Here is a 26,133-nt window from a genome sequence, read left to right on the forward strand (position 1 = left end):
GTATTCTTTCTTGGTTATACATTTAATTTTTTGTCTATTTTCTTCAAAAAAATAGTGCCGAGAATTTTCGATTCTGTCACCTCCACATTGAAATCAATAATTCAAGATTTCATGGCAAGTGGACGGGCGTACCATTCTCTACGTAACATACTTGCATCCCAGAATGTCAGCTGAAGATTTAGAGCTCCAGATGTCTCTGCTCATAAAACCGACTGTAACAAGAAATACTGCAGGCAACCATAAGCAAAGCACGACGCATTTTGCGGAGTGATTGAGGTATCCGACGTCATGCTGTTAGTGGCATATATCATGGCTGGCTTGTTTTTGACCAGTGGCACTTAGGATGCCACTATATGGTGTGTGTGAAGCAACCACGACAATGTCGGGGTGCCAAAAACTCTTCTCCATACAGCGTTGTACTTGTATGATGCTTGCCTGTTTGCCTGTATGACGACCCGTCTCAAATTTTGTTTGGTGCTCTTGACCTGATTATCATACAGCGTGCAGTTGCATTCAGGTTAAGTAGAAGCTTGAGTGTGTCATTCCTGCGGAATTTCTAGATTTCCAAAGATGATGTGGAGAGGGATGGATATCTAGGGTGAAGGAGGCTTCTAGATGATAGGGTCAGGTGTAGGTGGCAAGACCGTTGGAAACTGACTCTATCTGAGTCTGGGTTTTTTTGTTTACGGAGCATGTACCCTTGAATGCAGTTTTGCGTCAAAGGCACCTATCTGATAGGTAGGGCGGTTTTTGTGGGTCGCGAATCGAGGACTGGTTTTCATCTAGTTGCAGAATGCCCGATGTATTCGAATATGAGGGATCTGAGTGATGTGGGGATTAGCTGGACTGATGGACGTTTAGATGTTGGTGGTGTGATCTCACTAATCGAAATGCTGAATAGGTCGCTTGCGCGTAAATTGTTTAGGCTGCGAAGGCGTTTAACTGGGAATTAAGGCTAGCTTCTTGTGTGAATCGTGTGTGCGGGTAATGTGCGTAAGGGTTCCTATCCCTAGTCACCAGTCCAGAGCAGTTTCGTCTACTAAGTCCGACCGGAGACTTAATTCTGGTCCCACGGGAAGCAGGAGCCCTTGGAGTTCGCTCCAACCTGCTCATGTGGACTGGCCTTTGGGGAGTCTTGTGGTGGTTGTGGTTAAAACTGAAATACAGGAAGAACTGACACTTTGTCAGTTGAATGTGGAGTTGCATTGCAATCGGGTACCGGAGCAAAGTACGGCTGAAGTTGTAGATAGACCTCGAACCCTCTCAAGATGGTTAGTATGTATGTATATTTCACATTGCCAACTGGTACTGAAAATGCCTGACATTCTCATACATTGACCGATATTTGCGGCAAAGGGTCACTTATAGGTACTGTGGTCTAAATATTCTGTACTCTGCGTCAAATCATGGTTCTATACCTCATTCTGATCATTATACAAGTATGTATATATGTATATTTAACCCTATATCTATCACTATTCGTTTTATCAATATATTTCAAGAGTATAAAAATGGAGATGATTTTCTGGGTTAATTTCCAGATATTCCATAGTGTTTTGAAACGTTCATAAAAATGAATTTAAAAACTTCCGACCATAATATACGTATTTTCCAACATTCTCAGAATTAGTTGTTTTAGAAGTTGATATTATTTCTAGTATCTGTCTTGTTGAAGATTCCTTATACGAATACATTTGTTTTTAAAAACACCGAGTGCAAGCAGCTGAAGAATTGCATACCAGACATCCACGCGCTATCTTAAAATGTGATATAAATACTTCAGAGTGTGGAAACAGACTTATTTGTCATAGACAACTGTTGCGCTTTGCTTTTGCCTATGTATCATCGCTATCCTCTACTCGACCACTCCAAAATGCAGCTACAAGAATGTAACTGTTTTGCAAAACATAAAAATTATTGAGAGGAAAAGAAGAACAGCTGAAACAAGTGTTCTGTATTACCGATAAGTGATGACGCTGATCAAGGTATTTTTAAAAGTGGAAAAGAGAACAGCTGTTGATAGTGATCAAGATATTTTCGAAATCACAATCAAGCATTATGTAACGACTTGATAGATGACATAGCTCAAATATTTTTAAAATAGTGCCAGTTCCATAAGGTCAAGCTAAGATACCTGTGGGATTAACAACTCCACGCAGTAAAGCACGAACATTTTCTAGCATTTTCATGCTTCAAGTTAAGTGCTTGCACCACGACTTGTTTATTAGTTTTGCAATCAGGAAATTTTGCTAAGCAACTCTGTGAAGGATTAATCTCATCAAAGCATTTGACTGACACACATTAAAAATAAATAAATAAAGAAAGAAATTCATAAAAATTGCGTAGCTTCTCAACTTCATTCAAGCTTTTCACGATTATATTGCAATAGCAGGCAATAAAAGCAATAAGACATGACAAATGACGGCTTGTAACTAAAGAAAATATATACATACACATACTAAGCTAACTGCTAGCAAAAACAAAAAATGTGGAGAAAAACTTTCATTTTCGATTAGAAAACTTGTGTATTTACTGCAATTGCTACTTACAGCACAATAACAACACTTTTATACATATATATAAATTTAGGTAAGTATGTACCACATACATTTCCTCCTCAGCACGCTCACCAAGCTGACAGTGATGCACGTCACGCTTGACACCTCAACTGTCAACTGTGCTTAATTAAATAAACAATGGCATGCGTGCGGGTACCCAAGAGGAAATCGAGCACTTGACCAGTGAGTAAAGCGATAAGGAAGAGAGACGAAGAAAACTGTTCAAAGGCTTCATAGTAAGGGGTTTTTTGGAGTTTGATACAAATTATTATTTTTTTTTTGAGACATAAAAATGTAAGTTTAGTTTCCGGATACTTTTTTGTCACAATGTATATAATTTAAAATTTGCTTCGTATGTGATTCAAATTCACTTTCTTGAAGTAGTATTCATACATTTAGCGACAGCGAAGAATAGAATTCAACAATTGCAATTCCTGCTAACATTTCCTACAGGGTTTTTCTACTGGTACAATCAGCTCATAATATCACTTACTAAATTAAAGTTGCTACTGTGTATTTTTGATTGTAGAATTTATACAATTAATATCGTAGACAAGCAAATAAGATGACTTGAGCATCGATATAAATATACATACAGACATATATGTACATACATAAATATATAATAATAAATACAATTATCTATACATATATACTTATGTATGTATGCACATAAGTGTTGCTAGCAACTAGTCAATACTCAAATGAAAGTAATTTGTTGTGACTGCTAACTAACCACGCCAAGATAAGTAAACTCAGCCTCACAGCTAGACAGAGTAACTACTTCGCTTGACTGCAAGCAATGATCCACGAACTGTTGATCTCAACTATCAATTTGATGCCAAAAATTACTTATACTCGTAGCGTATACATAGTATGTATATATCACAAACATATGTATGTATATACATACATGCATTTATATATTGTTATGCTTCACTATTTGGCTCTACATTTAATTTTATATTTTACAGCAAAAGATCCAGCTGCCGATATGCTGAGCTTTTCACTGTGGGCTGTAGGTAATTGAAAAGTGCAGCAGCGACGCAGCTCTGCTGTCATTGCGCTGTTAATACCTTTATATATTTCATATATAGTTATCTGCTCTACAAAGTGGCATTGTAGCTTTGGTATTTTCTCCAACTTTTATAATTATAATTCCTCAGTTGAAATGTGATGAAAATCTTTTAAATTTACTATCAGTCGGTGATCACATTCATGCCTATAAAATACATACATACATACATATGTATACAACTTATGGGCTTGAACGATCAAAGCGTAAGTAGTATATATTTACATGTTCGCATATATACTTATGTATATGATTGGAAACTCCAACTATAGTTAAGTAAGTAGTCTGATTGCTTGATTTGCTCTTGGCTTTTGTAAATATGTTATATGTATATCTACCTGAATGGATATTGTGTTTGAATGGCAGAAAAATAAATGATTTTTAGTCATGATTTTTTGGAAAAATGTTAACCTCGGCGCCATCTCTGTAACATGTTATACACATTGTTTGGAGTGATGACTTTTAGGTGTGTAAGATAAAGAGTAGATTTAATTAGCAGACTATGCTGAGCTTTTCTTGCTAAAGAAGGAATGAATGTTGTAAGGCCTATGTTTAGGTACTTGTAAACTCAATGTTATTAGTGATAACAATCGAGACAGTATTTCGAATTATATTATTTCTTCGAAGATACAATTTTGCTTCCTCAACTATCATGAAAGTTTGATTGAAGGCAGTTATAAGTGAGTTAGGATAAAAATGTGGACAAATGACTTGGCAATAGTAGACTTGATTCACAGTTTTCCCCGGTGGAATGAATTCTTTGTGGACGCGTCCACGCGAGACAACCATTGTGAGCTTTTGCGTTTGGTTTCCGGGTCTAAGAGCACTATCACCATACACTCTTACAGTTTTAGCATACGTTTCCGAAGCTGTTTCGCCCAATCTGATGCACAATTTTATCGCGATGCGTTGCTCTTGATTTCGTTTTTCCATTTTCTCTGACGAGCACTACAAACACGCGTCTACTCAACTTGACACAGCAGGCGAACTAAACAAGCTATATCAAATATGATCCGGACTGGTATCAATGGAGAGGGGAAGGATGCCGGAAAAAGAGAGTCACAAGTTTACCACAAGCGCGGCAATAAAATCAGTCTCATTACTTAATTGTCAGACCTCGTATCGGCACCTAAAACTCAAAATAACGTAAGATCACTTTTCATAAGTTTACAGGCGAAGGAAAGATGACACAACAGCAAGCATTAATATTGAAAAACAAATTAGAGTTTTAGTTATAAAATGATAATTTATTGATTATTATATCTGACAACGATTTTACTTTTTTTTATGATACGTTGTTTTGCAATTTAGGTGATAATTATAAGCCTCATCTCGAACTTCGAAAGAAAATATATCGATTTCGGAGTATAATTTCGAAAAACTAAGAAATTACTTTTAACTGACAAAATCGGTTAGAAATTGAATAGCAAGCAATTAAACGAATTTAAAGAATGTTCCACATGAAAAACGAGGAATGCACCGCGATCTCAGGTCTATTGTGCCTTCATACTTATGTCATTTTCTTCGCGAAGGGCGAATCGAACAAACAATTGGCATAAAACACATATACTTAATAACCTCTTATATTGGAAACCTTTTTTTTAAATATATCTTTTTTAAATACAGAAAAATTAAATAAATAGAATTATTTTTTCCATAATACTCCGTTAATTAGTGGAAACGGGGGTTTTAAGGTACTACCAACTTCCCACTAGTTATTATCATCTGATCAAATTTGACCAGGACTGACAAAAAATTAATAGAGTTTCACGTATTTTATAACAAATTTTTATTTTTGACTTTAAAATAGGCACCTGAGCCAATGTAAGTATCTCAAAGCCAAATCCAATTTCCAGACACTTGTTATAACCATCAGCATGGATGGCCGTTAGTATTCACCGGAATTTCGCTTTTCGGTTTCGGCTCACTTTTGAAACGTTATTCGCGAGGCTGTGTGACAGTTCCGATGTTATATCAATCGAATTTCAAAATTTTATACTTTTTCATTGTAAAAATCGCCAGCCAAACCTTTGACGTTGTAAACAAACACTCTTTAATTGAGATAGGGTGAACTAACACCAGTCGAATATCAAAACAGATTGAACCAATTTAAAAAAAAATATTTAATGATGCGGTTGGCACAGTAGAAATGGATCAGTCCGGGTCATATTTGATCAGATGGTATACAATTTTCCAAAAGCGAACGCACTTAAAATATATATGTTGGCAGCAAAAATACACATTAAAGTGCATTTTACCAAAAATTTGTCCAGCGAAATTTCGCTCAGCGCCATAATGCTACGAGTAATAGGCCCGGTGAAATTGCGGCAAATGTGCATAATTGTTGTAGTTTTAAATTTTTCTTGCTGCCAAATTCATATTTTCGATTTTTTCTTAGCTCAAGTGTAGTTAATAATGAAAATAATTGGTTGAAACTGAAAGCCAAAAATAGCAGTAAATCTCATATTTTTAGTGCTTTATTTGCGGCCAAGCTGCTGCTTGCCAAGCATTGACCCTTTCCCTTTCTTTCGCTCTGCGCGCAAACAACGCAAATAACACGCTAGGCTATTTTGGTAGTTTCTAGTATTTAAAAATTAATTATTACGTCGATTTCGAAGATATGGAAGATATTAAACAAAGAAACAAAAATATTACAAACAACAACAAGACGCTTCATCAAATTGCAACGCAAATCGCTGTCTGCTGATTACTTCCGAAAATAGTGGTTGTGTATTTACTGTTGTTGTTGCAATTTGATACTCAAGACTACCTTGAATTGCTCTTGGTCGTAACTCAGCTTAATGCCGCAATGAATGGCGCATTCAGCGCTTTGTAAAGTGTCTGCGCGCTACCGCGCTACCGGCCGACAGCCACGTGACGCACTGGCCACAGCGTGTGAGTTGTTGCTCATAAATACTCGTATACGCGTATTTTATATTTTCATTTATGACTTAGGCAAACATTTGCGCTACAATGTGTTAAATGCATACAAAGCGGCAGCCTCTCCTCCAGCCAACCCTTTTTAAGTGGCGCAGCTTGTGCGCATGCGCATCTGTACCGCATACACAGCGCGGCAATTGTGTGCGCGCCAATTCAGCGAAAGTGCCCATAAATTCGAAATACGCAAATAAAGCCAAGTTTGTGTGTACTCGAATAATTTTAAGCTGTGAAGCTAGCGATTTTATTTTTTTTTTGTTTTAGTTTTCCTTCATCAACTTTGGAAGATGTTCGTCGGCAATATGCACAAACGTATACCAATCGGCGTTTGCGGAAAAATTTCAGCGAGATTTAGTTATTTTTTTGTTTTTATACTTATATTTAATACACTTTTACAACGTGTTTGTTTTGAGCAATTGCTGCTTTGGCCTGACAACTGTCTGTTTAATGACGAATTTATAATTGCCGACAATTAAGCATTTTAGTGTTGGGTTTACTGATTGCAAATTGCCGATTTCTTTTGAAGTAAATGTTACTATTTCTTTCTTGGCTGATTAGTTAATTGCGGCTTTCACAAACAAATTTTCGATGCTATTAAAATTTACGCATGTTATTTGCTCGGAATTTATAACTTTATTTATAAATAGTTTTTGGCTTCAAAGCAAGAAAAAATTATATGTAGAGTACATATAACTAAATCTCAAACGGTTTGTATCCAACGGAAAACACTTTGCTGGTTGCTAGTTGCTTCTAATTTTAGGTTGTTGTTGTTGTAACGGTTATCTAGTCCCCGTTAAGGTGGTAAGGTTCAGATAAGTTGTCCCCGAGGTCATCCAACGGTAGCCCCAGGAAACAGGGTCGGACTATAGGGAGAAGGGTGTCAGATGTGTAGGTTTAAATGGGCAGGCAAAGTGGTGGTTAGAGACATGCTGAACATTTGTTTGATATGTCGGGGTCGATTCTGGATAAAAGGAGTTTACGAGTTTAACCTACTATAGTATCCAGAACGAAGCTGCGCAAGAATCACTCTAGATTCTCGCGGTAACTCGAGCTCGTCGTCTGCAATGGCGGTCTGTGCATGTCTGAAGTTAGTTGCATCTGTAGTCTGGTCAGCGTGTTGTCTTTTGTCGTTGACTTAGTTGAGGAAAGACCTCTTGATTCTCCTAGAAGGCGGTTCCGCTTCAAGCAGACTGCAGACTGCAAACTGCAGAGATGAATTCTACGAAAACAATCCAGCAAAAACTGATGGAGAGGAGTTCATTATGCTCCTTAACTGGAAATATGCGGACCTCAGATCTCTGCAGATGTTCAATGGGAGACTTCAAAAGGCATCCCGTCTTTGTCCTGAGTGCAGCCTACTGACATGTCTGTAGTTTTCTCGTCTGGGTTTTACTGCGTTCAGGCGGTCATATTTGTGCCGTGTTGCCAACGAAGTTTGTTTCTCTTTTCCCCATGTGCTGCTGGCTAGAGACTTGAGAATTTTGTTGCGACTTTGTACTTTAGCTATAATCGCGGTCACACCTAAAATCGTATGGTTATTGACAATGAACCAATGAAATTTTTCTTCCTGATTAAGTAACTGTCCATAATAGTATCACAAACATCAATCAAAAAATACCTTCGACCGAAGTAGATCCTCATAAAGTGAGATCGAACTCTGATTATTATATACATCCCTTTTTGAAGATCAGATTTTATAAGCCGACAAATCATCTTGTGGCCTATGGAAATCTGTTTAGGTTTTTTATTTCTAATTCCGGTTCAACGGGATGTCTAAAAAAGTGACCTCTCAGATGTTTAAGTGCTGCGTTTCTACGACCCTTCGATTTATCTTCTCATCTTCTTTTAAACAGCTTCTAAAACCGGCATCAAGTAAGATTTTCAACCTTATCGTGTAGACACCGATAGTGCAATAAGTAGTTAGAATCTATACAATTAGGGAAAGGCTAGTCTTACTGAAGCTGAAGAGCTTATTCGATCACTTGCGATTCACTTTGAGCTAAAATAATCTTACAACAATCAATAATTAATGATAGCCTTGACCGAACTCATGCGATGTCCAGTTATGTCGTTCCCATTCTGTTGACAGTGGGTATAATATGCGATTCTGTTATGGTCTGGCACTTATATTAGTCCTATCACAAACCAACTTGATGCCGTTGATAGTGAAATTAGCTATAGTTTTACTAGCTTAGAAAGCAACGTCAGTATCGCTGCTCTGCTGTCAGAATAATCACTCTTCTCTGAAAAACGCTGAAGTATTTATGAAGTATACTTGTGGAATGGTCCAAACACGAATGGCCTACCCACTAAATCATGGTGGCTTCCAATTCATTTCATAACAAAAATGTATTAAATTTGACCCAGTATTACAACATTCTTAGAAAAGTTCATTCCAACATTGTCCGGCACTGAAAATCATCACTCAATAACTACGACTTCCTGGAAACAATTTAATAAATTAACAAGGGCTTTTAATTGCTATTCAAGTAAACGATCTCTTTAGTAAAAAGAAACTACCAACAATTCTTTTTCAGCACAAACATTTTTTGGGTTATGGCAAATAGCCCGAAGTGGAGTACTAAACTTACATCGAAGTTTAGTAGGTGCCCTATATACTTTACTATATATGTATGTATGTATATAGATACTATATGTTTGTATGTCACTAGGAAGTCTTATGCTAAAAAATATTTGTGAAATTCCACTAAATGCCCAATTATAATATGAAAGCATAAACAAACTACTTTTACTCAACAAAAATAATAAATCACTTTGAATGCCGAAATTATACCACTTAACAGTGTGTTTTGAACACAAAAGTATAATGAACTGAGAAATTATTGATTTTCTAATTTGCGTAATTTCTGCCTATGACTACAGATGGCCAATTTTTGCAGAAGAAACAAAAAAATGGTGAATATATAATTAAAATTATGCTTCAGCGCTCTGTTTAATTAGCTTTAGTGATATTCATATGTTTGTTTTGATACGAAGGTAACGTGATAAATGTATTTTTGAAAGAAAGAAATATTTTTCTACATTTGAGATGCCGAAATTCTTACCGTAAAGATAACAGTTTATACAGGGTGGGCCCAAATAACTGTCGCGCTTTATTTTTTGTAGAAAAAGTTTATTTTTTGATATTTTGAGTAATTAAACAATTTTATTTATTATAAAGACTGTTGGCTTACATTAGGACTACTTAAGTTCAAATCGTTCACCATTGATTTTTTTTACCAGCTTTAAACGTTTCTGAAAATTATTGCAGGCGGCATGCACCACATCATCTGAAATTTCGTCCCAAATTTTGATTAAAAGACGTTTGAATTGATCCAATCTTATGGTTTTCAAATTTTTTAATTTGTCAAGCATGTATCTCCATATACTGAAATCCAATGGATTCAGATCCGGAGAAGATGGAGCCCATTCATCAATCGGAATAAAACATGGCAAATTATCCTTGCACCAGCGCTGAACAATTCTTGCTTTATGAGCCGGAGCAGAGTCTTGCTGGAAGCAATATGGTTCGTTGCCGAAGATCTCAGATGCATGAGGGTAAAAGTGATTGACAAGAACTTCATCCAAATAATATTGTGCATTGATGATTTGACACCTTTCTCAATAAAAAGGAGCGGAAGCTTGCTTTTTTTGGATATGGCCCCCCATACCATGACAGACCTTGTGTTTTGATATCTCTGAACGGCTAATTTATCTGTTGGGATATCCTGCATACTTGTTTCATAAACGCGATTATTCTGGGGATTGTGACTTTTTTGCAATATGAATCGTTTTTCATCAGAGAACACAATATTGCAACTTGCATGCCGCTGAAGCAATAAACCACTTCTTTCCCGTCGCATTTTTTTCTGACGCTCCGTAAGGCCATGAATCCTCTTCCTTTTGTAAGGTTTATGTCCCAAGTCCTCTTTTAAAACATTTCGGATGGTTTTCCGGCTCACCTTCAGCTCTTTGGCTAGATTTCGAGCTGATCTAGCACAATTTCGCCTTATCCTTTCACGCACATTCTTCACCAGCTCAGGTGTTCTTATACTTCTTTTTCGTCCAGGTTTTTTGGATATTTTAACACTTCCAGTTCTCTTAAATCGAGCCACAGTGCGTTGGACAAATCTCCGGTTTACATCAATGTCTTTCAGCAATTTAACAATTTCGCCTGTCGTTTTGCCTTGCAAATGTAATTTTTGCACTAAGTATCTTTTTGCTTCCATCACTCACAAATTTTAAGAACTACTGATCAGGTCAAAAGAGTACTCAGTTATTTCACAATAAAATAAGGAACACAAAAATGTAACGGTAACAAAACTCTGTACACTTACGCGAACATAACGTTTCTTCGAAAAAGTGCGACAGTTATTCGGGCCCACGCTGTACATATGTAAAAGTTGCAAATATTATCGGTTTCTCAACAAATTATAAAACTTTGGCTTACAGACACAGACTTAGAAAGATATTAGTTCTGCCGTTAATGCCAAAAGTTAGCTTGGGGGGAGTGCAACACAGAAACCAAAACACACGTTTATTTTATAATTATTTTACAGTTTATAGTTTCTTATATATTTACTGTCAATACAATTTTATCACAAATTCTTCACTCACTTTTCTATGCGTTTTCTTTGTGTCGGAAATTGTTTTTACATAAACCATTAATAAAGAAACTTGATACATGACTAACTTAACTTCGAAAGAATGTTAGATAATTAGAGTAGACCAAAAGTTGCTCCAGCAATTCGTTTATCAGATGCGAAATCCAAACCTCATCTTAGGTAACACACACATACCTACTTATAAACAAACTAATGTGTTTGTATGTATTATTGTATGCGTGATTTTAAACTCATTTTATCTACCAATAAACATATTGCGACTACTGATAAAAAGTTCGCGTCCGTGATGTCATTAAGTAGGGTATTTAATATGTATACAAGGGTCGCTCAAAGAGTGATGGAAAACATGAATGCACTACGTAATGAAAATGGAATGGATATGTAATCGTAAAGCAAGGGGCTTCAGTAATAAGTAGTAAAATATGTATTTGTTTAATATATTATACTTTTATAATATTTTCATCATTTCAAGAGGTCTAAGGTCGTCCAGAATAAGGTATGTCTTCAACGATCTCTCCTCCGTCTTTGAAGGTTTTTACCACTCGTAGACTTGTGGTTTTGATAAACTGAATTACCGTAAGCTTTTCCTAACTTTGAAATATCATTTACTCGGAGAATCAAATTACCATTTCCGGGCGCTTTTTTGTCTCAAGATATACATAGTACATTCTACTGAAGTACGATAAAGGAGTCAGCTGTATTCGTTGCTTACTATGTCTGTAACAGCCGCTAAGAGTAGATGAGTTTTTATGACCTTGGTAAAATACGACGGTGAGAAGATCTAGTTGCAGAAGAGTCGGTTAGGTTGACAGGAGGGGTAAGTCATGGCTTTATTCCTGGATGTATTACACATTTCCAAAAAAGTTTTTGTAATATCGTTTGTATTTTCTTTTTTACTCTCTTTCAATTACTATCATCTATAGCAGCTAAAACTGCTCTTAGAGTTATGGGAGAGCTAAAAGGATTGATGGCTTTTTATTTTTGTATTTTCGTTTGCTTCTGGAGGCACAGAAAACTTCAATCATGGTCCATTATAAAGCTATTAAAAGCATTTCAACATTACCTGAATTGGATTACATAATATGGTTTCGCAGGATGATCCAAGTAGAGATACCTTTTTCAATAACCTTTCTTCCTCGACAAAGCACACGTGAGTCGTGTCAACCTGTCATGTTATTTTTGTTCATGTTCGAAATTTCATCATGGTCTGAACAGCGTTTAAAAATAGTTCAAATTTATTACGAAAATTCACGTTTTTGTTCAGGGAAGACACGCATATCTTGCTCAATAGGTATGTAAACAAGTAAAATGTCCGCATTTGGGACGAAGAGCAACCTGAATAGATTCAAAAGCTGTCATTTCATCCAGAAAAAACAATGATTTGAAGTGTTTTGTAGGCTAGCGGAATCATCGGTCCATATTTCTTTAAAAAGTTATGCCGGTCAGAACGTAACCGTCAATGGCGACCATTATCACGCCATGATAACCGACTATTGATGCCTGAAATTAAAGCTCGTGATCTCGGCGACATTTATTTTCAATAAAACGGCGGCACTTCCCACTCGTCGTATCAATCAATGGATCTATTGTGAAAATAATTCGGTGAGCAGATAATTTTACATTGTGGGTCGGTTGATTGGCCATCAAGATCGTGTGATATCACACCATTAGATATTTTCCTGTGGAGATATGTAAAGTTTTTAAACTTTGTGCGGACAATCCCGCTTCGATTCAGTGTCATTTGCCAGTTATCAGACGAAATGTTCGAACTTTACTCAACGGATGGAATATCTGAGACGTACTAGCTTCGGCCAACATTTGAGAGTGACAATCTACAAAAAATAAATGCCAAAAAATGTTCTTTCGAATGATAGTAAACATTCCCTATTAAAATTGCAGTTTTTCTGTTTTTTTTTTAGTAGCGAACCCCGAAATGGATAAAAAAAACGGGTTTAACAAATATTATTTTTTCTTTCAAACCTTGCCATCACATACTATTGGTAGAGTGTAATGCTCTTGTGCTTGTTTCATAGTCTGTGCCCACCATTATTACAAGCTAACCGTTTGTTTGCCCAGCAATTTGGCAATCATCAAAATTGCAAATTACTTTATTAGCGACAAATAATGCAGGACGCACAAGAATTTAGTAATTTTTCAGTAAATAAAAGACATTTTCGCCTACTACCATTCATATAAAAACAGGTATTTGGAGGAATTCAAGCAAAGAATAAGTTGGTATTTCAAAGGAGGATTTTAAATTTGTAACATGGGTGCTTTATAAAACATTTAAAAAAAGTGATAGATTCTTTTTCTAGGTTTTATTTTCGAAAATGTTGCCAGCTAATTTATTGAACAGTTTCTATTGGTCACGCATGTTTCATGTGATAAGTTAGTACTCAAATAAATGTGTTCAACATTCTCCTTATCAAAAAGTTATATTTCTCAGTGCAAAACTATCTCTTGTCCACCACAACTTGCATCATTTGGCCAGAGAATGCGGATTTTTCCATTAGCTGGCAGCACGCCAAACCGCCAGATGCCGCCATCATAAATATTCGGTTGCGTGATTTGAAGCAATCTTTCGCCAAAGACGTTGTAGACTTTGCAGCCAAGCGTGAGGAGCTGCTTAATGATTATGTGGTCTTGAATCCATTCGTGGAGAAATTGACTTTGTCAATAGAGAAGTCACATTGCCAGGTTTGTATAAACAAATAGAGCTCTCTGAGGCCCTATGTCCCAGTAAGAGATATAGAAAATTATGACATTGAGACCAAATAAATTTACAATTCTTCTACAGAACTTTATAGCCTTTCAATTGGATATACCGACTTTCATTGATGCCGTTATAAATGCCAGTCGTTTTTCAATTTGGCGTTCGTCAAATAATAAATTTTTGTTTGTCTACAACAAAGACGATTTGCATGACGAACTTTTCGAGCATCGCTTTTTCGAAGGTGGGTTTGGGTTAACTGACTAAATACATATATTTTTTACAAACAGCTGACCAATACTCTGTACACACAGATCAATCTGGCATACTAATAGTCGAAAGATCCATCACTGATCCGTCAATTTTCGATTTGAAAACAAATAAGTTTGTCGGCCCACGAGCTGAAAACCCAAAACAATTGTATCTACTCGATCAGTTCAGTGCTGAAAGTAATACATTTCTTCAGGGCAATGATCTCTTTCCGGATAAGCTCTCCAATTTACAGGGTCGTGAGGTAATTTTGGCTGCTTTTGATTATAGACCGGACGTGGTTTTGAAATATGTGAGTAGATTCTCTAATTGCGATTATTTGGTACTGTATGAACTTTTTTTATAATATTTATATACTCTATCTTTAGTACCCTGGTGCTCCATCTCGTGACAGAGCCTTTGCACCCAATGATACAAGTGGCGATGTGGAAATGGACGGCACAGAAGAAAGGATTTTAAAAACATTCTGCGAAAAGCATAACTGTTCGGTAGATATTGATACGTGTAAGTAAGAAGAACAAGAGGAAAGCTTAAAAAGAAAAGTTGAAATAGCTATCTTCAGCTGATATTTCGAAAAATTATATGGTCTCAAAAAATTGGATTTCAAGCTGGATTTTAGATGAGAACGAGGTGTTTTCTTGAGTTTCAAGAAAATTTAAAAAAACGGCAAATAATACAAATCTCACCAATATTTTGGCGTATTGGAACATAGTCTCTTCTCCTCCTCATTACCTCTCATTTACTCTTTATGACAGCTGAAGCCGATGACTGGGGCATTGCTTATCGAAATATGACTGGAGAGGCGGCCTTGGGTATGATAGCCAGGGGCAAGGCAGAGGTGGGCATGAGTGCCATGTATACATGGTTAGTATACCATACGAAATTCTTAAAAACAAATATTACTTGAAAGATCCATAGGTATGCCGATTATGTTGCGCTGGACATGTCGATGTATATTGGCCGTTCAGGTATAACCTGTGTGGTACCGGCGCCCAAGTAAATGCAATTCCTTGTAGAACGTATTTCCAATAATGTTCTGCATTTATTCCCAACAGGCGTTTGGCAAGCTTGTGGCTACCAATTGAACCCTTTCAGCCAGCACTTTGGGCTTTCGTGTTCGTTTGTTTGTGTGTGGAGATCATAGCGTTGCTCTTTATAGATCACGCGCGTCCGATAATTATAGCATTGAGTGAAAGGATGCGTGCTTCGGAGGAAAAGAAAAATAGTTGGGCTCGCAATTTCGAGTATGCCTTCTCGACGACAATGTTACTGTTCGTCTCGCAATCGAATAAGGGCACCATGGTGAATTTCACGCCACTGAGATTAATGCTCTTCGCGAGCTTCTTGAATGACATCGTCATAACGAGCATTTATGGCGGTGGACTGTCAAGCATACTCACCGTGCCAAGGTAACTTCTATTTATACTATAGCTTTGGGTACTATTTATTTAAAATATATGTGTATAGCTTCGGCCAAGCTGCCGATTCGGTGGAGCGACTCTACGCTTTTCAGCTCAAATGGGGCGCGGACTCTGAGGCCTGGGTGGCGGCTATACGTGACGATGAGAGCGTAAATTTTTGCTTGCGCGAAAGCAGATAGGTTTTTGATTTTCATTGAAATTCATTTTTTGCAGGAAATCATGAAGGGTCTTTTGCGCAATTTCGATATTTACAGCGCTGAACAGTTGTTGGTGTTGGCGCAGACGGAAGAGATGGGTTTTACCATCGAACGCCTGCCATTTGGTGAATTCAAATGGAGAATTTTAAAAGCTTAAGAGTATTATGTTATGGTATGTTCTCTTCCAGGTCACTTCGCCGTACAGGAGCACTTGACGCGTAGCGTTTTGAACAAAATGAAAATCATGGTGGAGGATATTTATTTCCAGTACACGGTTGCATTTACAGCGCGCATGTGGCCTTTGCTGGAGGGTTTCAATGAAATGGTAGTCATGTGGCATTCATCGGGATTGGACAAGTTTTGGGAGTGGCGCATTGTTGCCGACAATTTGGATGGCGCCATACAGAAGGAGCTGATGGCCTCGCAATATTCGAACTTGGATGACATTGGACCGGTTAAGTTGGGCATGTCGAATTTTGTGGGCATGTTGTTGCTGTGGTTGTTGGGTATAACTTGCGCCTTTTTGGCTTTCTTGGCCGAATTATTGTTGGATCATATGAAGCGTGCCAAGAAAGTGAATGAGATTGACGTTATTGAAATAAGAGAGGGAAGTCTTTAAAAAAATTGGTTTGGATTTGTTACTAGGTTATATAAGTTTGACTATTAGTAGTAATATATGGGTAGAAGCAATAAATTATATGCCACAGAACTTAGACTATTTTTTACTTGAGAAAAATATAAAATTGCTGCGCAGTTCTGCAAACTGAAGGAAATCTTTTAAGTTTCAGTGTTGTTTGCTTCTATTTGGAAGAGGAAGAAAACGTTTTCACTCCTCTGTTTTGTTTACATTTTCTTTCACAAATTAACACTGTAATCATTTAGTGCGCACCAAATTAAGCAACGGTTCATTATACCATGACTATTATTAAATTAAGACCAACGCGTAAAGCCAAATGGTTAGCTAGCTACAAACCAGAAATGAACTACTTGTGCGGTTATAAATCATGTTGAAATTTTTGTCAACCGCTGCTTTGTAGGCCATAAAGAAGAGCGAGTGATTTGACCCGTCTGCGATACAACTTTAGACTCCTCTGTCTTTCTGTTTTCGTCTGTGAAGTTAAAGGTACTAATTTAAAGAAAGTTCTTCATACTTTTAGTTGCAAATTGATTTATGAATTCACAAAGCGAAAGTGAAAAGAGATGATGGTTAAATAAAGGGTGATTTTTTTGAGGTTAGGATTTTCATGCATTAGTATTTGACAGATCACGTGGGATTTCAGACATGGTGTCAAAGAGAAAGATGCTCAGTATGCTTTGACATTTCATCATGAATAGACTTACTAACGAGCAACGCTTGCAAATCATTGAATTTTATTACCAAAATCAGTGTTCGGTTCGAAATGTGTTTCGCGCTTTAATTTTGTTCAGCGATGAGGCTCATTTCTGGTTGAATGGCTACGTAAATAAGCAAAATTGCCGCATTTGGGGTGAAGAGCAACCAGAAGCCGTTCAAGAACTGCCCATGCATCCCGAAAAATGCACTGTTTGGTGTGGTTTGTACGCTGGTGGAATCATTGGACCGTATTTTTTCAAAGATGCTGTTGGACGCAACGTTACGGTGAATGGCGATCGCTATCGTTCGATGCTAACAAACTTTTTGTTGCCAAAAATGGAAGAACTGAACTTGGTTGACATGTGGTTTCAACAAGATGGCGCTACATGCCACACAGCTCGCGATTCTATGGCCATTTTGAGGGAAAACTTCGGACAACAATTCATCTCAAGAAATGGACCCGTAAGTTGGCCACCAAGATCATGCGATTTAACGCCTTTAGACTATTTTTTGTGGGGCTACGTCAAGTCTAAAGTCTACAGAAATAAGCCAGCAACTATTCCAGCTTTGGAAGACAACATTTCCGAAGAAATTCGGGCTATTCCGGCCGAAATGCTCGAAAAAGTTGCCCAAAATTGGACTTTCCGAATGGACCACCTAAGACGCAGCCGCGGTAAACATTTAAATGAAATTATCTTCAAAAAGTAAATGTCATGAACCAATCTAACGTTTCAAATAAAGAACCGATGAGATTTTGCAAATTTTATGCGTTTTTTTTTTAAAAAAAAGTTATCAAGCTCTTAAAAAATCACCCGTTATTAAAAACATGATATTATGCGGCGGAAGCTCAGAAGAAGTCGCAGTAATTTAGTTTGTTCTGCCTTTTTGTTGTGATTTAATCTCCACACTTTAGTTGGAACTATTCTCTTATATTTTGTTGGAAAACTGAAGTTAAAATCACGCAGCGCTTAAAAAATAAGTTGATATGCTTTTTTACTGAAAATTTATTTGTTAAACACTTGAATGTTAAGTTCTAGTTCTTCAATTGTTAGTTATGAGCTTCGCCCTTTTGATATTTAGAGTTCAATTCTAAGACAGCTGTTCAGAAGCCGCATTTGTATTTTGGGTTTAGAAACTCCTGGTATACCTCAAAGAAAGGCTAATGAACTAGAGTTCATTTTGTGGTAAAAATAAGGCAATAGATGTAAAGAGGTGGGTGCCTTTACTAGACTGTGGGTTGGAATCCCAGCTACATCAACATCTTCTACGCTGTTTAGTAATGTTTTAGAAACATCAAGACAAAATAAGTACAGGATCAGGCAAAGAAATTTGAAAGCGGTTAGGAAAAATGTATTCTGGTCGGTCCAATTTCGTTATAACTGCTATGAGTATTGTTAAGATTAAAATCATTCATCCATGTGTTATTAGATGAAATATTGGTATAATACGATATGCTCACTCATTGTGACCTTACGTATTAATTGTAGCCGATTCTTGTTGAATGTAGACAAAGAATATATATACATTTTGATGAGATATGTGGAAAAGAACAATAAACAGAGGGAAGTTTAGAAAAATATAAGGAAAAAATTTGTTATGGAGAAAAGTAAATCTTTAGTTAGATCAAAGATTTGCATGGTGATTTTAAATGACGCATCTTGTTTTAGTTCGAAATGTCAAATGAAAAGCCTTCTATACAAGCACTTGATTCCGATCGTTCCGTTTGTATGTCTTTAAGCTATATAATATAGTTGTACGATATTTGCTGTTCCGAAAAATGAGAACCGGAGAAAAGAGCGTGTGCAAACTTACAGATCCGATATCTCAAAAACAGAGGGATTGGTTAACATATATGCAGGCAGATGAACATGGTTGATAACCAGATGTTATACACTTATTTGTCCAGTCCCCGAAAACTTTTCATAAGCACTTTTTGGGATGGCCATCAGCTCTTGCAGCGAATTTTGCTTTATCTATTCGATCGACCAAAAACGGGTTGCACGGAGCGGTAATTTCCGTTTGGGGAACAAGAAAAAAGCACACGGAGCCAAACCGGCTTTTTTGGTTTCGGCTCGTTTTTTCCCTCCATCCCGATGATTTTTGAGTTGTTTCATTGTCAAACTCATAAACCCTTCTCTTATCGATTCTTCATCAATTCGGAATTCGCACGATCAAGTGGTCCAAAGAGACTTGTTTACGGAACTCGTTTTGAAAAAAATTCAACTTTATCGGTACGAGTCAAGCAAGAACGCGTTTCATACCCAAAATATTCAACAATATCATTCGAACGGACTCCTAAGCGTTCCCGAGCTCTCTTCAGTTCTACCTACTTAGCAAAATACATTTGTTTTGAAATATTATTTCTTCAAGGAATTTAAATTACAATTTCCTTTTTTGTATTTTAGAGGTTATCCTATATTTTATACAGGATTTTAAAGCTAAAATAGCCCTTTTCAGGGTTTAAAAAAATAAATATAGAAGAAAATCTTCTGAAACATATTAGCAAACAAGCTATTGGAGGCCTTTCTCCTTACACTCTATATACAAGAGTGTGGGTTGATTTCCCACATAAATCAGAATTAAACGGATTCGAACACTACTTTGAACTTTTAGGGACAACTTTATGTATCTATAATTTAAGTGTAGTAGAATTCTTAGCAAAAGGACCCTAAATATATTTTTAAAATGTTATTTCTACAATTAAATTTTACTTTATTTGCTAAGTGTATGACTTTATTTTTGAGACGGCAGTGACGGCACTCACCAAATATTTGCATTTATTGTTATGATTGCCGTATACATACGTACATATACAAATGTATAGCATGTTGTAATATTAATAATGCATGTGCAAGTGTGTAGTAATACTTATTATGTACAAATTAGAGATTACGTACGAAAAGTACGTTAAAATTCATAAACAAATACAACAAAAACAAGTACGCAAGGCAGAATTGAAAGTGAAATTCAAGTATTCAACTCTCGAAAACGTCAACTGCTGCAAATGTTTTCGTAATTCACATAACCAACTTGGAGTTTGTTGTTATTATTGTTGTTATGTACATAGTAGCAGTAAAAAGCGTTTGCTACTAGCAAACGCCACGCAAGTACAACAACAAAATTTCCACATTTTTGCTCGAAAATAATTTCATATTATTACTAGAAATAACGGCAGATGGCATTCGCTGTCGTTGCGCTACAAACTAAATTATTAAAATAATTTTAATTCGAATGCTTCATGCACGCACACACACATATGCAGGTATGCATGTGGCTGGTGCAGGCAAAATTTCACGCAAGCGACTAACTAAGCAGGCAACTTAGTGACTGTGGGTAATTAAAAATTCAATGAGCGGTGCATACATAACTGGCGGCAAAAGCGACAGTGGTTCGGCGTGACGAAAGTGTCGCTGCACGAGTACTTACATATGTACGTATGTATGTACGTACTTACAATTGTGTATGTGTTGTTTTCATATGTAAGTGTGTGAGTATTTTGGAAAAACATATAATTTCGTTTGTATGTGTTTGTTTGTTTTCATTTTTGTGCGCGAACTTTGTATGGACCTGTGACGTGTTTTTTGCAGAAGCTTTGAAGGAAAGCATATGACGTGCTGCGCATAACAACAACTCCCATACATATCTGTAAATGTGGTATATGTATACATATTTTTCAGACAATTATTAAAACTATTATGCAAAAATACCTGCGTGTTTGTTACAACTCATATAAAATATATGTATATACCTAGTACTCGTGGAGGTATTTGCAGGCATATACGAGTGCAATCGAATAAGTCTATAAACAGTCATTTGAATTTACTGAGAATTTTTGTTGGTAACATTTTCATCATGGAAAGTTGTCCCTCTATAAGTTAAACGGGGTAATAACTTCGAAATACCCTCTGATCAAATTTGACCCGGACTGGTCCGTAATATTTGAACATTAAAATTTATCCCTCCATAAGTTAAACGGTGTAATAACTTCGAAATACCTTCTGATCAAATTTGATCCGGACTGGTCCTTAATATTTGAATATGAAAACTTGTCTCTTCATAAGTTAAACGGTGTAATAACTTCGAAATACCTTCTGATCAAATTTGACCCGGACTGGTCCGTAATATTTGAACATTAAAATTTATCCCTCCATAAGTTAAACGGTGTAATAACTTCGAAATACCTTCTCAAATTTGATCCAGACTGGACGATATACATACATACATAAACTGCACGTTCAAACCAAGTCGATAAATTTTTTTCCAAGTTTTGAACAACCAATATATTTTATGTTGGTATGAAATTTGAGCTCAATAAGTCAATAAGTGTTGATTTTCCATCCAACTCTGCCTAAAAAAGGTATAGAAGCAGACTTTCTGTCAATCCGGGTCAAATTTGATCACATGATCAAATAATGCAGATGAACTAAAAGATGCATGAAAAAGTAATAGAAGCAGTCAGTCCGGGTCAGAATATTATAAATTTTGAAAATCTCGAAAACATGATTGGTTGAAAACAACAACTGAAAAACTCACCATTTTTAAATATTGTATAAATATTTAAAAATTTATAAATGAAATGCTTTTCACCAAAAAAAGTTCACTAACATAACACACCGTCCTCGTACCAAGCAAGGCGTGCGCATATGACTCCAAAGGAATGCCACACCATAGTCACTAGCAAGCAGAGACACTTTTCTGTAGCGCTGTTTTGGTTTTTCTTGGGTCGGTGCAGACAATTGCCACCGAAACGCAATGAAAGTGTTACCTTTCTTGTAGAAAACATTAAAAAAAAATAGCAGCTCATAGACTAGACTACGTGCTGACTATGTATGTACCGTATATTTGTATGTATGCTCATTAACCTTTCAATCAAGTGCCAAGTGTTGGTCATCAGCACATCAGCTGCCGGCCAGTTGGACACGAGGCTAGTCGTTAAGGGGCTTTCTTATGCAAAAATTTCACCGTAATTACTTGAAGAGCGTTTAAGCTTCTTAGTTTGTATCTTACGCTCAGTTTTTTCTCTCCATTATTTTCTCCTTGCTAAATTTATTGTCGCCTTTTGCGCTTTTTCGCAACACACAAATGGCCATGACCCACTAAAAGAAAGTTGAAGCGAGCAGACACATTGGCATATTGGTGTTTATTGCTAATAACACCTTAACACCTTGGCGGCTAATTTTAATATTCCATAGCGCATACTAGAGCGTCTTATTGTTTAGTTACAAAACCAGAGTTAATATGATATTAACTATGTAACATGAATGAAATTTATGATATAAGACCTCATCCACTCACAAAAGTTTAAGTGAACCATTGGATAAGTAATATCGTCTATCGAAACTCTTAAGAGCCTATTGGTAAAACCAGATTTTAACGAATATTTAGCACAGAAAATTGCACATATTTTCAGACGAGTGCAGCTGTAAGAAGCTTTAAGCATTAATTCTTATATGTCACTCTTTCAGGAACCCTCGTCTTTATTGGCAAAAACTGGGACAGTCAATTTTCATAAATTGTTTCTTGAGGCGAATTTTTCTTCGAACATCGACATAGACAGGAGCAGGTAGTTATCGCTTGGTACCAGATCCAAACAATAAGATGAATGCATAAGATTAACTGAACCGACCATCTGAAACTTCTGGAGAGTTTCTGTCGAAGCGTGTGTTACTTGGTGTTGTCCTGTTAGAACACAACCCCCCCTCCAAAGCCAAAGGTGGCCACTTCTGGGCTATTTTTAACTTCAGAGTGGTTCAATAGGCCCAACAGACGTTGCTGTAAGTGATCCACTTTTCAATAACCATCCGCTATAAAAATGAATCGGTTTTCTTGCGGTTTAGCAGTGATTCGCAAATGAAAATTTCGTGCAGGAGAATTTGGACGATAACGACACTTATATCATTAAAAATATCTAATTATTTATTTAGTTCATTAATTATCATTTTAAAAGCAAAAAAAAATTGGTCGTTCTTTTATCGTATCTTTATCTACAACAGTATTTGCGATATTATCTTCGAGAATGGTGGTTCGAATAGTATGGTATAAAACTGGTATAAACCACATAACTTGGCATATTATAGTAGGAATACAGTAGCAAGAAATTACACTGCTTTAGTGAGTGTTCTAATGACCTTCAAAAGAAACGAATAGAACAAACCACTCGCATAATTTGTTAAAGAGCCGATAATCAATAAGAAATAGAACAGAAATATAATAGCAAGAAACGAGTGTTCAACACAGTCGTATTCTCTTCTATTAAATACAATTGTATAATTTTATTGCTGTTTTGTCATATACATAAATTTTGTGATAACAGACTACACTTCACACACAAAACTGGCATAAATTTATGCTTAACCCTAAAGATGAATTTCTCACGCCGGCAGAAAAGAATTTGTACTTTTACTTTATCGTAAAGCCAAATTTGTCTAAGCATATATATTTGCTCATTTGCTGAATGATCTCGCTTTCATTATAACTACAACAATGATTTTCCTTATCAGCTGTGTAAATGCAAATGCTTAGGTTAATTACCGCAGAACTGCGGCAAGCCCATTGCCCTCTTGCCCCTTTAGAGCGAACCGAACGGATTGTGAACTGCGAGCATAAAAATTTGCACTGCTTGTTGTTGTTGTTGTTGAGACAAACATAAAAACAAAAGTGAAAGACAGACGCCAAAGGAGCCTAACAAACTTTTGTTGGCGAAAATTTTCGCAATGAAAAGGGCAATGAATGTTGGCGAAACTCTTTTAAAACAAAAACAAATAAGCACGTTAACTTCGTTTGCACCGAAACTATAACACCCTGCACAAGTGAATTTTCTCTAGCATAGAATGGTATTAAAAGATCTTTGTACTGATTTTGATCGGTCAGTTTGTGTGGCAGATAAACGCTATAGTAGTCCGATCTGAACAATTTCTTCGGTGAATGTACCATGAAGATATCTTGTCAAATAACAAAATTTTCCATTGCAGGACGGGAATTTGATCGTCAGTTTGTATGGCAGCTTAATTCTATACAACTTATAGTGGTCAGATGTCGGCGGTTCCGACAAATAAGTAGCTTCTTAAGGGAAAAGAACGAGTACAAAATTTCAGACGATATTTAAAAAAAACTATTATACTCAAGAGTAAGAGTAAGAGCAAGAATATATAAACTGAGCCGATCATTTACATATATACTATAACAGGTCAATTGAAAAGTTTCCGTCTTAACATAGTAAAAACATTTTTTTTGCAAAAACTCGTTTTGTTTTATTCAACATAGTTTCCTTTAAGGGTGTAACACTGATAAGCCCGACCCTCTAACCTTATTAACCAGTTTCGGCGTTTACCTCTTCATTCTTCCTAGCGAGCATTCTTTTGAGACCCGAGAACAGGAAAGAGTTGCTGGAGACCAGATTTGAAAAAGACGGTGGATGCGGAAGCAATTCGAAACCCCATTCATGGATAATTTCCATTGCCCTGTGACATGGTGCATTGTCTTGGTGAAACAGTACAGTATACTCTCGAAAAGTAAATTCTCAGAAAGTAAATAATCGCGGAAAAGTAAATCACCTTTAAGATTACACATGCACCTCGAAAAAGTAAATTTTTTAATTTACTTTTCAGAGAGTGTGATAAAAAATTCGAAACGATGCAAGCACCGTTTTTTACGATGTTGCAAGAACACTTACTCTCTTGTTTATCGCGTCTGTTTAGTAAATAAACTTTGAGATATGTACATATGTAAATGGTCAGAAAATATATTGCAAAAGAAAAAAAAACAAAAGAATATTCAAAATTTTTTCTCTTCATAATAAATACATATGTTTTTCATGTAAATCCATATGTTTTATTGAAGCAAATAAATGAATGAATTTTTTAAGTTTAAAAATGCATTTAATATTATAAAAACAGATAATTTATGTATATATTTGGAAAAGTAAATTATTCGAAAAAGTAAATTACCCAAAATACCAATCGATTTACTTTTCGAGAGTATACTGTACTGTCTTTCTCTTCAAATGCGACCATTTTTTGACAGTCTCGTCCCTTAAACAGTGTAGTTTAATAGTTACCGTTGATTGACCTTCCTTTTACAAAGTATTCAATAAAGATTATTCCGTGCGCATCCCAAAATAACGCCATAACCTACCCAGTCGACTGTTTTCATGCTTTGGAGAGGGTTCGTCGCGTGTAGATCACTCGGATGACTGTCGTTTGGACTTTGGAGTGAAATGATGGAGCCAAAACTCCATATCGATGAAAAAACTCGGGTTTATTACGCTTGAACATCTTCAAACACCGCTCCGAATCATCAGCTCGTAGTTGTTAGTGAGCTAGCTGGTTAACCTTTTTTGCATAGAGCTTTCTCATACTCAAATTCTTGTATTTATGAGTGATATGATGAAAACGCTCTGTTGTTATCTTTAGAGTGGCTGCTATCTCGAACAACTTCACTTTACGGTCATCCAAAATTATTTTCTGGATTTTTTTGATGTTTTCGTCGGTCCTCTGCGTTGATGTTCTTGTAGTGGCAGAAAGTACTCTTGAAATAATTTGGAGGAATGGTGCCGAGTTGACAGTCCTTGGCTGGATAAAAATCCACGTCCGTTCCGGTTACTTAGTCCCGACTGTCATGGCATAACAATCCTTGATGACTGATTTTGCTGGATACTCGTCGTCAAGCCAAGTTTTTGCTTCAACTCTATTTTGTCCCTTCAAAAAGCAATATTTCACCAATGAAATACAATTTTATCAATTTTTCTAACAATAACAGAAGTTGCTTCACTCATAATGAAATAATTCACACACAAGTGATCTGACAGCTATCAAATTTATACACGTGCCTCTTAAAGGTTAGGGCTAACTAAAAATCATATAGATTAAATAGTACTAGCGCCATCTATGTGTGATCTGTTAAGGTCTCCAACATTTCCTTATGGGTATAACAAATTTTGTGGCAAACTAAATATACCCTGTGGGGGGTATAAAAACTAACACCACGTACATAAATATATACAATCGTA

The 26,133-nt window shown here is 36.4% G+C and overlaps 2 protein-coding genes across 9 annotated transcripts in view; one reads left to right on the forward strand and one right to left on the reverse strand.

Annotated features, from left to right (window-relative positions):
• LOC105229179 (guanine nucleotide exchange factor DBS) overlaps window positions 1-26,133 on the reverse strand; it is a 166,443-nt gene that overhangs the window by 39,685 nt on the left and 100,625 nt on the right. The gene's annotated exons all lie outside the window — the stretch shown is intronic.
• Window positions 13,398-16,490, forward strand: LOC105229196 (uncharacterized). Its single transcript, XM_011209310.4, has 11 exons — window positions 13,398-13,583; window positions 13,642-13,892; window positions 13,993-14,149; window positions 14,220-14,467; window positions 14,544-14,679; window positions 14,931-15,039; window positions 15,094-15,171; window positions 15,231-15,584; window positions 15,643-15,745; window positions 15,810-15,918; window positions 15,982-16,490. Exons 1-11 carry the CDS (start codon window positions 13,526-13,528, stop codon window positions 16,410-16,412), a joined length of 2,034 nt encoding a protein of 677 aa, XP_011207612.3. The 5' UTR covers window positions 13,398-13,525; the 3' UTR covers window positions 16,413-16,490.

The sequence above is a fragment of the Bactrocera dorsalis genome, chromosome 3 (genome assembly GCF_023373825.1).
Source record: "Bactrocera dorsalis isolate Fly_Bdor chromosome 3, ASM2337382v1, whole genome shotgun sequence".
Lineage (NCBI taxonomy): Eukaryota > Metazoa > Arthropoda > Insecta > Diptera > Tephritidae > Bactrocera > Bactrocera dorsalis.

What these genes read in the sequence shown, in the direction of transcription:
- LOC105229196 (XM_011209310.4), top strand. Translation starts at nt 13,526, where the DNA reads ATGTTGCCAGCTAATTTATTGAACAGTTTCTATTGGTCACGCATGTTT. An exon ending in TTCGGTAGATATTGATACGT is followed by an intron (nt 14,680 to 14,930) that starts GTAAGTAAGAAG and finishes TCTTTATGACAG; the next exon opens with CTGAAGCCGATGACTGGGGC. An exon ending in AGCATACTCACCGTGCCAAG is followed by an intron (nt 15,585 to 15,642) that starts GTAACTTCTATT and finishes ATATGTGTATAG; the next exon opens with CTTCGGCCAAGCTGCCGATT.